This window comes from Chiloscyllium punctatum, chromosome 18, assembly GCF_047496795.1.
Source record: "Chiloscyllium punctatum isolate Juve2018m chromosome 18, sChiPun1.3, whole genome shotgun sequence".
Lineage (NCBI taxonomy): Eukaryota > Metazoa > Chordata > Chondrichthyes > Orectolobiformes > Hemiscylliidae > Chiloscyllium > Chiloscyllium punctatum.
In genome coordinates this window covers 93072727-93085258 of record NC_092756.1, presented here as the reverse complement: position 1 = coordinate 93085258, position 12532 = coordinate 93072727, and the positions used below count along the sequence as shown (strand labels likewise).

Genomic DNA, 12532 nt, shown 5'->3' with positions numbered 1-12532 from the left:
CAGTTCCCAGTCTCCCAGGAAGCTTCCAAAATTCAATATTAAACATCTGGACACTGTTGGAGGTAGCTTGGGTGGAAAATCTCTTGGACGTTCACAAAAACAATTACATACATTCCTAATTTCCATTCGAAAAGTTTTAGATATGGTGAGTAGAGGGTGGAAAGGTCATTGAGGGCTGGGTGAAGGGTGAGAGGTCATGCGATGGAACCTCCAAGAATAAGTTAGCAACCCAAGAAAGTTAGGACCCCAGATGTTGTGTGTAACCACTGTTTTCCCTCGCAATTTCCAAACTGGGTTGATATCGAGTGGGGCATTTGTGTCATTTCTCATAAGACCATAAGAAAGAATAGACCATTCGGCCCATTAATCCTGCTTTACCAGTTTAGAAAATTGTGTCTTATCTGTGGGACGTCATGTTGTGGTTGTACAAGACATTGGTTAGGCCTTTTCTGTGTCCAGTTCTGGTCACCCTGTTATGGGAAGGATATTATTAAAGTGGAGAGGATTCAATCGAGATTTACCAAGGCATTGCTGGGAATGAAAGGTTTGAGTTATCAGGAGAGACTAGATAGACTAGGACATTTTTCATTGGAGTGTAGGAGGTTGAGGGGGTGACCTTACAGTGGTTTATAAAATCATGAGGGGTATAAATAAGGTGACTGGCAGCTGGCTTTTTCCTAGAGTGGGGTTTTCAAGACAAGGTGGCATATTTTTAAGGGGAGAGGAGAGAGATTTAAGAAAGATATGAGGGGCAATTCTTTTACCCAGTTTGTGTGTGGAATGAACTTCCAGAGGAAGTGGTGGATGTGGGTACAGTTGCACTGTTTAAAAGACATTTGGGTAAGTACATGAATAGGAAATGATTGGAGGGACATAGGTCAAGTTTGGATTATTGTCAGCATGGACTGGTTGAACTGAGGGGTCTGTTTCTGTGCTGTATGACTCACTGACTCTGTCAACTGTCAGAATGTTAATCCATCTGTAAACTCCCCCACGACCACACAGTAAACGCAGGGTGAAGCTGTGAGAGTTAAAGCATATTTCTAAACTTTTTATCCTTGTGGAAGGCTCACCTCTTTCCGATTAATCCACATACAGATAATAAATGGAACAAATAATTATCAGGAACTGCAGATTAGACTGAGGCTCCTTAGAACAGATATGATAGATCGGGGACCTAATTTAAATATATTGAAGGATTGGACAGGGTAGAGTTTGAGAATTGGGATGGGATAGAGTTTGAGAATTGAGACAGGATAGAGCTTGAGAACGGGGGAAGAGTGCGCGAACGGGCACAGGGGAAGAGTTTGAAAATGGGGACGGGGGACAGTTTGAGAATGGGGATGGGGTAGAGCTCGAGAATGGGGACGGGATAGAGTTCGAGAATGGAGATGGGAGAGAGTTCGAGAATGGAGACGGGGGAGAGTTCGAGAATGGAGACTGGGTAGAGTTTGAGAATGGGGACGGGGGAGAGTTCGAGAATGGAGACTGGGTAGAGTTTGAGAATGGGGACGGGGGAGAGTTCGAGAATGGAGACTGGGTAGAGTGTGAGAATGGAGACTGGGTAGAGTGTGAGAATGGAGACTGGGTAGAGTGTGAGAATGGAGACTGGGTAGAGTGTGAGAATGGAGACTGGGTAGAGTGTGAGAATGGAGACTGGGTAGAGTGTGAGAATGGAGACTGGGTAGAGTGTGAGAATGGAGACTGGGTAGAGTGTGAGAATGGAGACTGGGTAGAGTGTGAGAATGGGGACGGGGGAGAGTGTGAGAATGGGGACGGGGGAAAGAGCGTGAGAATGGGGACGGGGGAAAGACCGTGAGAATGGGGACGGGGGAAAGAGCGTGAGAACGGGGACGGGGGAAAGAGCGTGAGAATGGGGACGGGGGAAAGAGCGTGAGAACGGGGACGGGGGAAAGAGCGTGAGAACGGGGACGGGGGAAAGAGCGTGAGAATGGGGACGGGGGAAAGAGCGTGAGAACGGGGACGGGGGAAAGAGCGTGAGAACGGGGACGGGGGAAAGAGCGTGAGAACGGGGACGGGGGAAAGAGCGTGAGAACGGGGACGGGGGAAAGAGCGTGAGAACGGGGACGGGGGAAAGAGCGTGAGAACGGGGACGGGGGAAAGAGCGTGAGAATGGGGACGGGGGAAAGAGTGTGAGAACGGGGACGGGGGAAAGAGTGTGAGAACGGGGATAGGGTAAACATTGCTCGGGGCAGAGAATGTGGTTCTGTTTGTGCAGAACTAGGGATCATAAATCTAAAATGATCATTAAGAAATCCATTGGATAAATCAAGAGAAATGTTACTACCTAGGACCAGAATGTGGAACTCACTAACCCAGGAATTAGTTGAGTCAAATAGCAGACATATTTAAGAGAGAGTGTGATATATATGTGAAGGAGAAACAAATAAAAAGGATTTGTCGATGAGATGTACTAGGTGGAAGGTGACCCAAGTGGAGCATAAACATCAGCCAGGCTGAATGGTCAGTTTCCGTGGTGTAAATTCAATGCAGTTCTGGCTCCCCATTCCCCAGTAGCACACAAAGTAATCAAACTGCTTCAGACAAATTTGTACTTATTGAGTGACAGCCTACTAACTTGTCAAGGAAGTCTTGTTTGAAACAGATTATTCTCAAAACTGACCCCCCTTCCCTAATCCCCAAGTCCTCCATCCTGGAACCTTTCCCAAGGAAGTAGCCAGGGCAGGATTCTGACTGCCAATAGGATGAGGTGTGACGGGATGTTTTGGTGCTAAAACAAAAGGAGACCTCGCAACTTCAGTGATACTTGGGCAAAGTAAAGGTCTCTTTGGAAGGTCAACACTGAATACAGCGGTAAAAGGTGGGAGAGTGTTGGAGCTCCCATTTAAGATGGAGAAGATGAGGAGTTTTTCTCTGTCTGAGATGGTTGTGGGTCTGTGGTACTCTGAAGGAGACAGGGCTTTAGATTATCTTTCGGGTCAAGGTCAATTGATTGTTGATTGACAGGGGAGAGGATGGTTCTTGGGGGTGGGTGGAAAGGTGGAGTTGAGGCCAAGGTCTCGTTCAGTGGCGAAGTAGACTAAAGGGGCTGAATGGCCTACTTACTCCCAGTCCCAATTTGAACATTTGCATGCTTGTACAGTAAGTCAGTCAGCATCGGGAAGAATCTTATGACGCAGCTGAAATGATTGGTCAAGGGCCAAAGGGCATAGTCTCAGATGAAAGGGGATGCCAATGTAAGATTGCGATGAGGAGGAATTTCTTCCCTTAGTGGCTTGTGTGTTTTTGGAACTCCTTACCACAGAGAGCTCTGAGGGCAGAGACCTTATGTATATTGAGCTAGATAGATTCTTGGCCAGTCGGGGAATCAAGGGTTACAGGGAAAAAGCAGGAAGGTGGATGTGAGGAATATCGGATCAGCCATGATCCTACTGAATAGTGGAGCAGGTCTGAGGGGCTGAATGGCCTCCTCCTGTTCCTATTTCTTATGGTTTTATGGCATAATCCAAGAATGACATTTGAGGTTGAGATGAGGAGGAATTTCTTCTCTGAAATAATGAATCTACAGAGGCTAAGTCACTCTGGTTACTCAAGGCTGGGTTGGACAGATTTTTAAGGAGGAGGGAACTGAGGATTGTGGGTAAAAGGCAGGAAAGTAGGGTTGAGGATTATCAGATCAGCCACAACCTCCTCGAATGGTGGGGTAGATTTGATGGGCTGAACAGTCTATTACACCACTACGTTTTATGGTGTTATGAAAGGATTTTGTCAAGAATTACAACGAGGCAGCACACTTCATGACCATTGTTCCCTTCTCCCTCCAGGCCTCGCGGGTCTGGATGCTAAATCGAGTGGGAGGATGGGCTCCCGGGCCTTGGTGTATTACATGTCCACCACAGTGATCGCTGCTGCTCTCGGTGTGGTTCTGGTGATCGCCATCCATCCTGGTAACCAAAAGCTGAAGAAGCCGATGACTGTGATGTCCAGGAATCCCGAAGTGTCAAGTTTGGATGCCTTCCTGGATCTCATCCGGAATCTGTTCCCGGAAAACCTTGTTCAAGCATGTTTCCAACAGGTAACCTCTGTTTCGGTTAACTAGACTTTTGGATTTCTAGTAGTGAGTTGGCACTGCCTCCAGACTGGGGATAAAGAAAGATTTATGTTTAGGAAGCTCTTTCCAATGACCATTGGATAGCTCAAAGTGCTTTATAACCACTGAAGTACTTTAGCGACTGGAAGCCAATCGAAAAACTCTCACAGTATGACAGTCAGTTTCCCAAACCTTTTCCCTCTGAGATCATGATTCGAGGTGTTAACATTTCACAACCAGTGAGATCGAGGGTGGAGAGGAGAGGGAGACCTGTAGGTGAGAAACCCATAGGTGAGGGGTAGAGACCCATCACTGAGGGGTGAGGACCGCTGGCTGAGGGATGAGAACCCATAGTTGAGGGATTGAGACCCATGAGTGAAAGGTAGGGACCAGTAAGTAAAGGGGGTAGGGACCAGTAGGTGAGGGGTGGGAACCAGTAAGTAAGGGGCAGAGACTGGTAGGTGAGGGGCAGAGACCAATAAGTGTGGGCTGAAAACCGTAGGTAAGGGATAGAGAGCCAATGGTGACAGGTGGAGACCTGTGCGGGTGAGGGATGGGTATTGTATTGGGATCCATCGGAGCAGGCTCAAAATTGTTGTAAATTGATTAGAACTACATAGTAGGCCAATGGTGCCTCAGAGCTCACCCACTTTGGGAAAGCCCTAGTATTGTGCGCTATTCTGGGTTGAAGGGTTTGAGTTATTGGGAGAGGTTGAATAGGCTGGGGCTGTTTTCCCTGGAGTGTCAGAGTCTGAGGGGGTGACCTTATAGAGGTTTATCAAATTATGAGGGGCATGGATAGGATAAGTAGACAAAGTCTTTTCCCTGGGATGGGGGAGTCCAGAACTAGAGGGCATAGGTTTAGGGTGAGAGGGGAAAGATATAAAAGAGACCTAAGGGGCAGCTTTCTCATGTAGAGGGTGGTACATGTATGGAATGAGCTGCCAGAGGATGTGGTGGAGGCTGGTATAATTACAACATTTAAAAGGCATCTGGATGGGTATATTAATAGGAAGGGTTTGGAGGGATATGGGCTAAATGCTGGCAAATGGGATTAGATTGATTTAGGATATTTTGTCGGCATGGACGAGTTGGTCTGTTTCTGTGCTGTGTATCTATGACTTGTTAGCGAAACTTGTTGAGGGATATCTGCTAGGATACTGTAGAGAAATTCCCTGCTCTTTCTCAAATGCTGCAATCGAATCTCTTGGACACTGCAGACAGGATCTTCAGTCTGGAGGCTCTCCCTGAGCTGCACTGTAGTGGTCAGCCTCTGACTGTACCCAGCACTCTGGAGTGGGGTTCAGTCTGACACTACTCACTGAGCAGCATATTCCACTCATTAAACGCTCTTAAGTCAGGTTTTAGAAAACGTTCATTGATTTATCCATAAAGCGAGGCAGTGGTAAAGTGATCATGTCATGGGCGATTTATCCAAAAGCCTAGGTTAATGCTGTGGTGGGGGTTCACTCCCACTGCAACACCTTCATCTAGTAAGACAGTCTGAAATTCAGACTAGTCCCAGTGACGGTGACCCTGAAACCATTACCCATTATTAGAATGCCCTCCCTTAGACTTACTACCACTTTGTCCACCCTCAGGCAACTCTCTGGATCCTGTGCTCAAATGTTCCTGTCTCCATCTCTTTCTGTTTCATTTGGTCATTCTGTAAACCCCTTCCTATTTAAATTACTTTCTCCTGATGTCCCCTTGTAGTTTCATCAGAAAAGACAACAGCAATACATCTGGAGATGGTTTGTTCTCTTAAAGGCACAGTACAAATGCAAATTGTTGTAAATAGCAAGACATAAAGATAGATGCACAGTGGATTGATGGACATATACAAGATGGATTGACAATAATATCAGTTGTATTGTTGACTTTGAGAGTGACTGTTAAGAATAATTCCACATCATCCTTGTTCATCAGTTATTGGTGAAACTAAGCCGTGTGTTATTTTCATTTACAGAGTTTCTGCAAAACACAATCAATTGGATTGGCCTACTTTCTCTCCACTGTTGCCATGGTTACCATTGTAAAATCGGGTCCCCGAATAGATTAAGCGAGCCCAGCATGTGCCTGTTGTCAATGTCATGTTTCTAATGGAATAAAACAAGTGCAGTTATTGGAAAGCGTTGCAATACATTTTACTGACGGGATTGATTTGGTCAATTAGGTGCAAACTGTATCAAAGAAGGTTCTGGTCTCTCTCCCTGATGACGCCAAGTCTGACAACTCAACCCATGCAGTCACAGCGAATGCTTCCTTCCCAAATGGGACTCTACTCTCTGTCAACACCCGGCCGATCTTTGTAACAAAGAAACAACTGGAGCTGAAATGGGGCATGAATGTTCTAGGTAGGAGTCACGCTCCCTTACTTTCTAAATTTATTAATTCCATACCATGATTCTGCAGAGGGGTGACCCCATTTTGGATGCTTTTCTGGATGATGAAGACAAGACGCTGCTGAAGATGTGCAGAATGAGTTAACTCCACTTTTGACCTTGATTTTTCTGTCTATTATTGAAGGACATAAGGGGAGGCTGTAAATTGAGGGCAAAACCAACCTTCCTCTCTCGTTTTTCTTGCCGCTGTGTGGACATCCCAAAGTTCATGTGCACAGAGCACCCTAGAAGCCATGTAGCTGAGAGGGAACATTGGCCACATCGATGAATGGTTGGGTACTCCAATTGCTTGGAAGCATGGAGAAAAATACTAATGTTCCTTTTCTGAGGAAACTGCAGCATTTAAATGCAACACAACCAGAGAATGTATAGAATCCCGACAGTGTGGGACAAGGCCATTCAGCCCACACCAACACGCAGAAGTGCATTTCATCCAGGCCAATTCCCCCCTTACCCTATAATGCTGCATTTTCCATGTCTAATCCACCCTAACCCTCACATCATGGGCAATTTAGCTGGGCTAATTCACTCAAATCTGCTCATCTTTGGACTGTGGGGGTTGGGGGGGAGGAAACTGGAGCATCCAGAGGGAGCTCTCAGACACAGGGACAATGTGCAAACTATGCACAGACAGTTGCCCAGGGTGGGTTTGAACCCAGGTCCCTGGCGCTATGAGGTAGCGGTGCTAATCACAGAGCCACCATATAAGTTCTGTTTTCTCCTTTCTTGGGATAGGGGTGTCGCTAGCTGGGCCAATGTTTGTAACCCATTCCCAATGGAGAGTGTGGAGCTGAACCACTGAAGCCCCAGGACTGTTGGGGACTGATGAGGGACAGTTCTAAACCTCCCAGTGCCTGCATGTGGTGGGACCACCAAACCTGCCCCTTGAAGACCATAAGACATATGGGCTGAAGCAGGCCATTCAGCCCATCGATTCAGCTCAACCATTGAATGATTATCAAGTCTGATAATCCTCAACTCTACTTTCCTGCCTTTCCCCCCTTGATTCCCTTACAGAATAAAAACGTGTCTATCTCAGCCTTGAGTATATTTATCGACCCAGACCATCTGCGGTAAAGAATTGCACAAATTTACTACCTGACATGAAAAAAAAATCCTCTCTATCATTCTCTTAAATTCCCTTATTCTGAGATTATGCCCTCTTTATGCCCTCTGTTTCTTGGAATCTCCCACAAGTTCTCCACATCTACCCTGTCAAATTCCACCCCCCCCCCCCCCCTTCCAAGAATTCTACACGTTTTGATAAAGTCACCTCCCTGTCAACTCCAATGAACCTACACAACCTCTCCTGATGAACAGCCTCTCCATATTTGGAATCAGATCAGCAAACCTTTTCTGAGCTGCCTGCATTACCATCAAATATAACCCTTCCTCCAGGATTCAGGTGCTGCCAATTCACAATAGTGTGATATCTTAAATAACAGTTCTTGAGCTACAATATAATGCATGGGGCATGATACTGTTCAGAGATGATCGTGTTAGTAAAGGCAGTCACATTCAGACTGAAGATTCCTCTGGCCCTTGGTCCTCACACACTGTAAATATACAAAGACAGGGTCATTTCTGAGGAAGGATGCACTTGCTGTAGAGGGAGTTCAATAGAGGTCCATCAGACTGAACCCTGAGGAGACAGGGCTGTCTAATGAGGAGATAAGGAGAGCAAACCATACACAGTGCTCCAGGCAGTGCCTCTCCAAGCCCTCTCACTATCACCTCCTACCTTCACTCACCAATCACCTAGCTTTCTCTCTCAAACCCCTTCCCCCGTCCCCAGTCCTGAAGAAGGGTCCTGTCTGAAATGTCGACTCTCTTGCCCCTCAGATACTGCCTGACCGGCTGTGCCTTTTCCAGCCCCATGTGTTATTGATTCTCCAAGGTTTTATACAATTTCCTCTGGCTCAAATAGTTTGTGGCAAAGGCCAACATTCCAGTTTCTCCCTGCCATCGCCAACTTGTTCCTTCTGAATTTGTTGACAATGTGACTCTTGGTTTGTACATATAACGCAACAGCTTGACTCTGTTGTTAAATTGCTGTTTGTTCCCTAGGCCTGATTGGTTTCTTCATTGCGTTTGGGATATCCATGGGGAAGATGGGTGAAAGGGCACATATCATGGCCGAGTTCTTCAACGTTCTCAATGAAATCATAATGAAGCTGGTTTCAATGATCATGTGGTAAGGGTCATTTCCACAAGGAGGGGCACCTTGGTGGGGGTGGGGGGGGAGACAGGGATGGTGGGGGGAGGAGAAGATGTTGGTGAGCACGTGTCAAGGTCACTGAATGAGGCACAGAGGGGTGGTAGTAGAGGGGTGAGTTGCATTGTAGGTGGTAGAGCAGGACAGGAACATGGTTAATGGAAACCTACGGGATCCTGGGCTTTATAAAAGCATCGTGTGCACAATTGAGAAAGTTATAACAAACATTTGTACCGCCTCACCTGGTGGACTTTGCCCAGTATAGGCATCAAAGTTCAGACAGCCCTTAGAGACGGTTCACTGAAGATTCACCGGAATTTATGCAACGGCTTAGAATTCCGATTTCCTGGGGATGTTGGCGAAGCTGAGGACCTTATATCTCGCGTATTGGAGTATAAGCGCATAGAGGTGATGCTGCAGTCACACAATACCCTGGTTGAACTCCATTTGGAGTACTGGGAGCAGATCTGGCCATCACACCTCGGGAAGGATTATATTGGCGTTGGAGGGAGCACGGTGTAGGTTTACAAAAGTGGTACCGGACTATAAGGAGGGATTATGCAAGTTGGGTATTTTTCACAAGAATTTAGAAGGTTAAGGGGTGATCTGATTGGAGTCTTCAAGACCTTGACAGGAAAAGACGGGGAAATAGTTCTATTTTCGTTGCTTGGGCGTTCCAGAGCGAGGCAGCAAAGTTTGCAAATGAAGGCTGGACCGTTCAAGAGAGATGTTAGGAAGCACTTCCACACACACAGAGTGGGAGAAGATTGGAACTCTCTTCCACAAATGGCACTGGATGCTAGATCAGTTGTTCATTTTAAATCTGAGGATGATCATTTTTTGTGAAGCAAAGGGATTGAGGGTTATGGGCCAAAGGCAGGTATAGAGAGTAAGGCCACAGTCAGCCAGGATCTCATTGAATATCGGAGCAGGCTTGAGGGGCAGAATGGCCTCCTCCTGTTCCTTTATCGCCTTGAGGGAATTTGGTACAGGTGTTTAAAATCAGGAGGCTCTGGATGAAGTAGATATGGAGACACTGTTCCCATTGACGAGAGGGTTGAGAACTGGAGGGCAGGGATTTAAGGTGACTGGCTGAAGGAGCGATGGCAACACCAGGGAAACCATTTTTACACAGCGCGCAGTTAGTAATTTGACCGCACTGACTTAGTGTGAAGTCATAGGTCATAGAATCCCTACAGTGTGGAAACAGACCCTTCGGCCCCACAAGTCCACACTGACCCGCCGAAGAGTATCCCACGCACACCCATTCCCCAATCTATTACTCTACATTTACCCTAACACATCCCTGAGCCACTCTGGACAATTTCCCATGGCCAATCCACCCTAACCTTTGGATTGTGGGAGGAACCCCACGCAGACACAGGGAGAAGGCGCAGACTCCACACAGACAGTTGCCCAAGGCTGGACACAATGCACACGGGTCCCCTGGCGCTGTGAGGTAGCAGTGCGAACCACTGAGCCACCGTGCTGCCCTCGGTGGAGGCAGATTCAATAGGGACTTTCCAAAGGGAACTGGATAATTGCCTGAAGAGAGAAGATTTGAAGGGAAAGGCCAGGGGAGTGAGACCAGGGGAGAACATGCACAGACATAATGGGCTGAACAGCCTCCCTGTGCGCTAGGGCTATTTCACAACTTGTCAGTTCGCTGAGGGCTTTCTCTGTCTCAGGGCATCTCAATGTGCTTTCTAGCCAGGCAAGGTTGGAGTCATTCGGTCATTGCTGTAATGTGAGAGAGCTCAACAGAAAATGGGTATATAGCACTGTCCCTCGTCTTCTGGTTTTACTGATGTTGGTAAAAGGAATAAATATTGGACACCAAGCACACCATCTCCTGCTCCTTGATACATTACAAAAGAGATCTTTGAAGTCTACCTTAGAAGGGGAACTTGATTTGACATCTTTCTGGTAAGGTGGTACCTCTAACTGTATAGCCTTCCCTGAGTCCAGCCGAAGGTACATGCTCCAATCTGCGCATTGGGGCTTTCACCCAAAACACTATGCCTTACACGTGAGAGGGTGAGGGTACAGGTGGAGACGTGGGTATGATAGGTCATTGGTTGTCATGGCCCTTGATAAATCTCCACCATTAGCAAAGGAGGCCTCGGGAATCCTGCTGGGCCCACTTTGCTGAAACCCACCTTGTTTCAGACCATCCTGATGGACAGAGAGTGTGCTGATGGGTGAATGTGTTGTGCTGGCAGGTACTCTCCCTTGGGAATCGCCTCCCTGATCTGCGGGAAGATTGCGGCCATCAAGGACCTGGAAGTGGTTGCTCAGCAACTCGGCATGTACATGGTGACAGTGATAGTGGGCCTTGTTATTCACGGCGCCTTCATTCTCCCCTCCATCTACCTCCTCATCACCAGGAAGAACCCTCTCACCTTCTGCGGTGGGATATTTCAGGCTTGGATCACGGCTCTCGGCACTGCCTCCAGGTAGGGCCCACCTCTTGTGTCTGCCTGCTTGGCCAAAGGGCAGCACAGTCCAATGGTTCACTCCAACCATGTTGCACTGCTCCTGAGTAGGGACAGTGTAGAGGAGCTTTACTCTGTATCTAACCCTGTGCTGTCCCTGCTCCGGGGAGTGTTTGATTGGGACAGCGCAGAGGAAGCTTTATTCTGTACCTAACCCTGTGTTATTTCTATACTTGAGGGGTGTTTGATGGGAACAGTGTAGAGGGAGCTTTACTCTGTATCCAACCCCGTGCTGTCCCTGACCTCCAGGAGGGGGGTGGCGTTTGATGGGGACAGTGTAGAGGGAGCTTTACTCTGTATCCAACCCCGTGCTGTCCCTGACCTCCAGGAGGGGGGTGGCGTTTGATGGGGACAGTGTAGAGGGAGCTTTATTCTGTATCTAACCCTGTGCTGTCCCTGACCTGGGGGAGCTTTGATGGGGACAGTGTAGAGAGTGCTTTGCTCTGTACCTAATCCTGTGCTATTCCTATACTTGAGAGGTGTTTGATAGGAACAGTGTAGAAGGAGCTTTACTCTGTATCTAACCCCATGTTGCCCCTGACCTCCAGGAGGGGGGTGGCATTTGATGGGGACAGTGTAGAGGGAGCTTTACTCTGTATCTAACCCTGTGCTGTCCCTGACCTGGGGGAGTTTGATGGGGACAGTGTAGAGGGAGCTTTACTGTGTATCCAACCCCGTGCTGTCTCTGTCCTGAGGGGGGTGTTGGAATTGGGCATTACTCTGTCACTGATCTGTGCAGTAACAATGAGTGAACCCTTGTCTGTCTCTCTGATACAGTGCGGGTACTCTGCCTGTGACCTTTCGCTGTCTCGAAGAGAACCTGCAGATTGACAAACGGGTGACCCGATTTGTGCTACCCATTGGTGCGACCATAAATATGGATGGGACAGCGCTGTACGAAGCAGTGGCGGCCATCTTCATTGCCCAGATGAACGGGATCACACTGGACCCTGGGCAGATAATAACAGTCAGGTAAATGGTCCTCTTGATGACAATTCCCCTTGCCAATGGGCACCATACTCCAATGCATCCTGTGTGCCTTAGTCCTGCAATGGTTGTGTGTAATAATGGCACTCCAACGACCTGACTAATTCTCTGGCAATGTGGGTTCAAATCTAGCTGCTGAAACTTAATTTATTTATAAAGGTAGAATATAAACCCATTAGCAATAATTAGATTAGATTAGATTGCATTACAGCGTGGAAACAGGCTCTTCGGCCCAACAAGTCCACACCGCCCCGCCGAAGCGCAACCCACCCATACCCCTACATCTACCCCTTACCTAACACTACGGGCAATTTAGCATGGCCAATTCACCTGACCTGCACATCTTTGGACTGTGGGA

The 12532-nt window shown here is 47.6% G+C and overlaps 1 protein-coding gene across 7 annotated transcripts in view; it reads left to right on the top strand.

Moving 5' to 3' along the window:
- Positions 1–12532, top strand: part of LOC140489336 (excitatory amino acid transporter 2-like) — a 52279-nt gene that overhangs the window by 23427 nt on the left and 16320 nt on the right. For all 7 annotated transcript variants that reach the window (XM_072588788.1, XM_072588783.1, XM_072588784.1 and 4 more), the window contains 5 exons: positions 3807–4057; positions 6249–6429; positions 8545–8671; positions 10915–11148; positions 11965–12159. In XM_072588788.1, coding sequence (XP_072444889.1) covers positions 3807–4057; positions 6249–6429; positions 8545–8671; positions 10915–11148; positions 11965–12159 — 988 coding nt within the window. The remainder of the gene's footprint in view (positions 1–3806; positions 4058–6248; positions 6430–8544; positions 8672–10914; positions 11149–11964; positions 12160–12532) is intronic.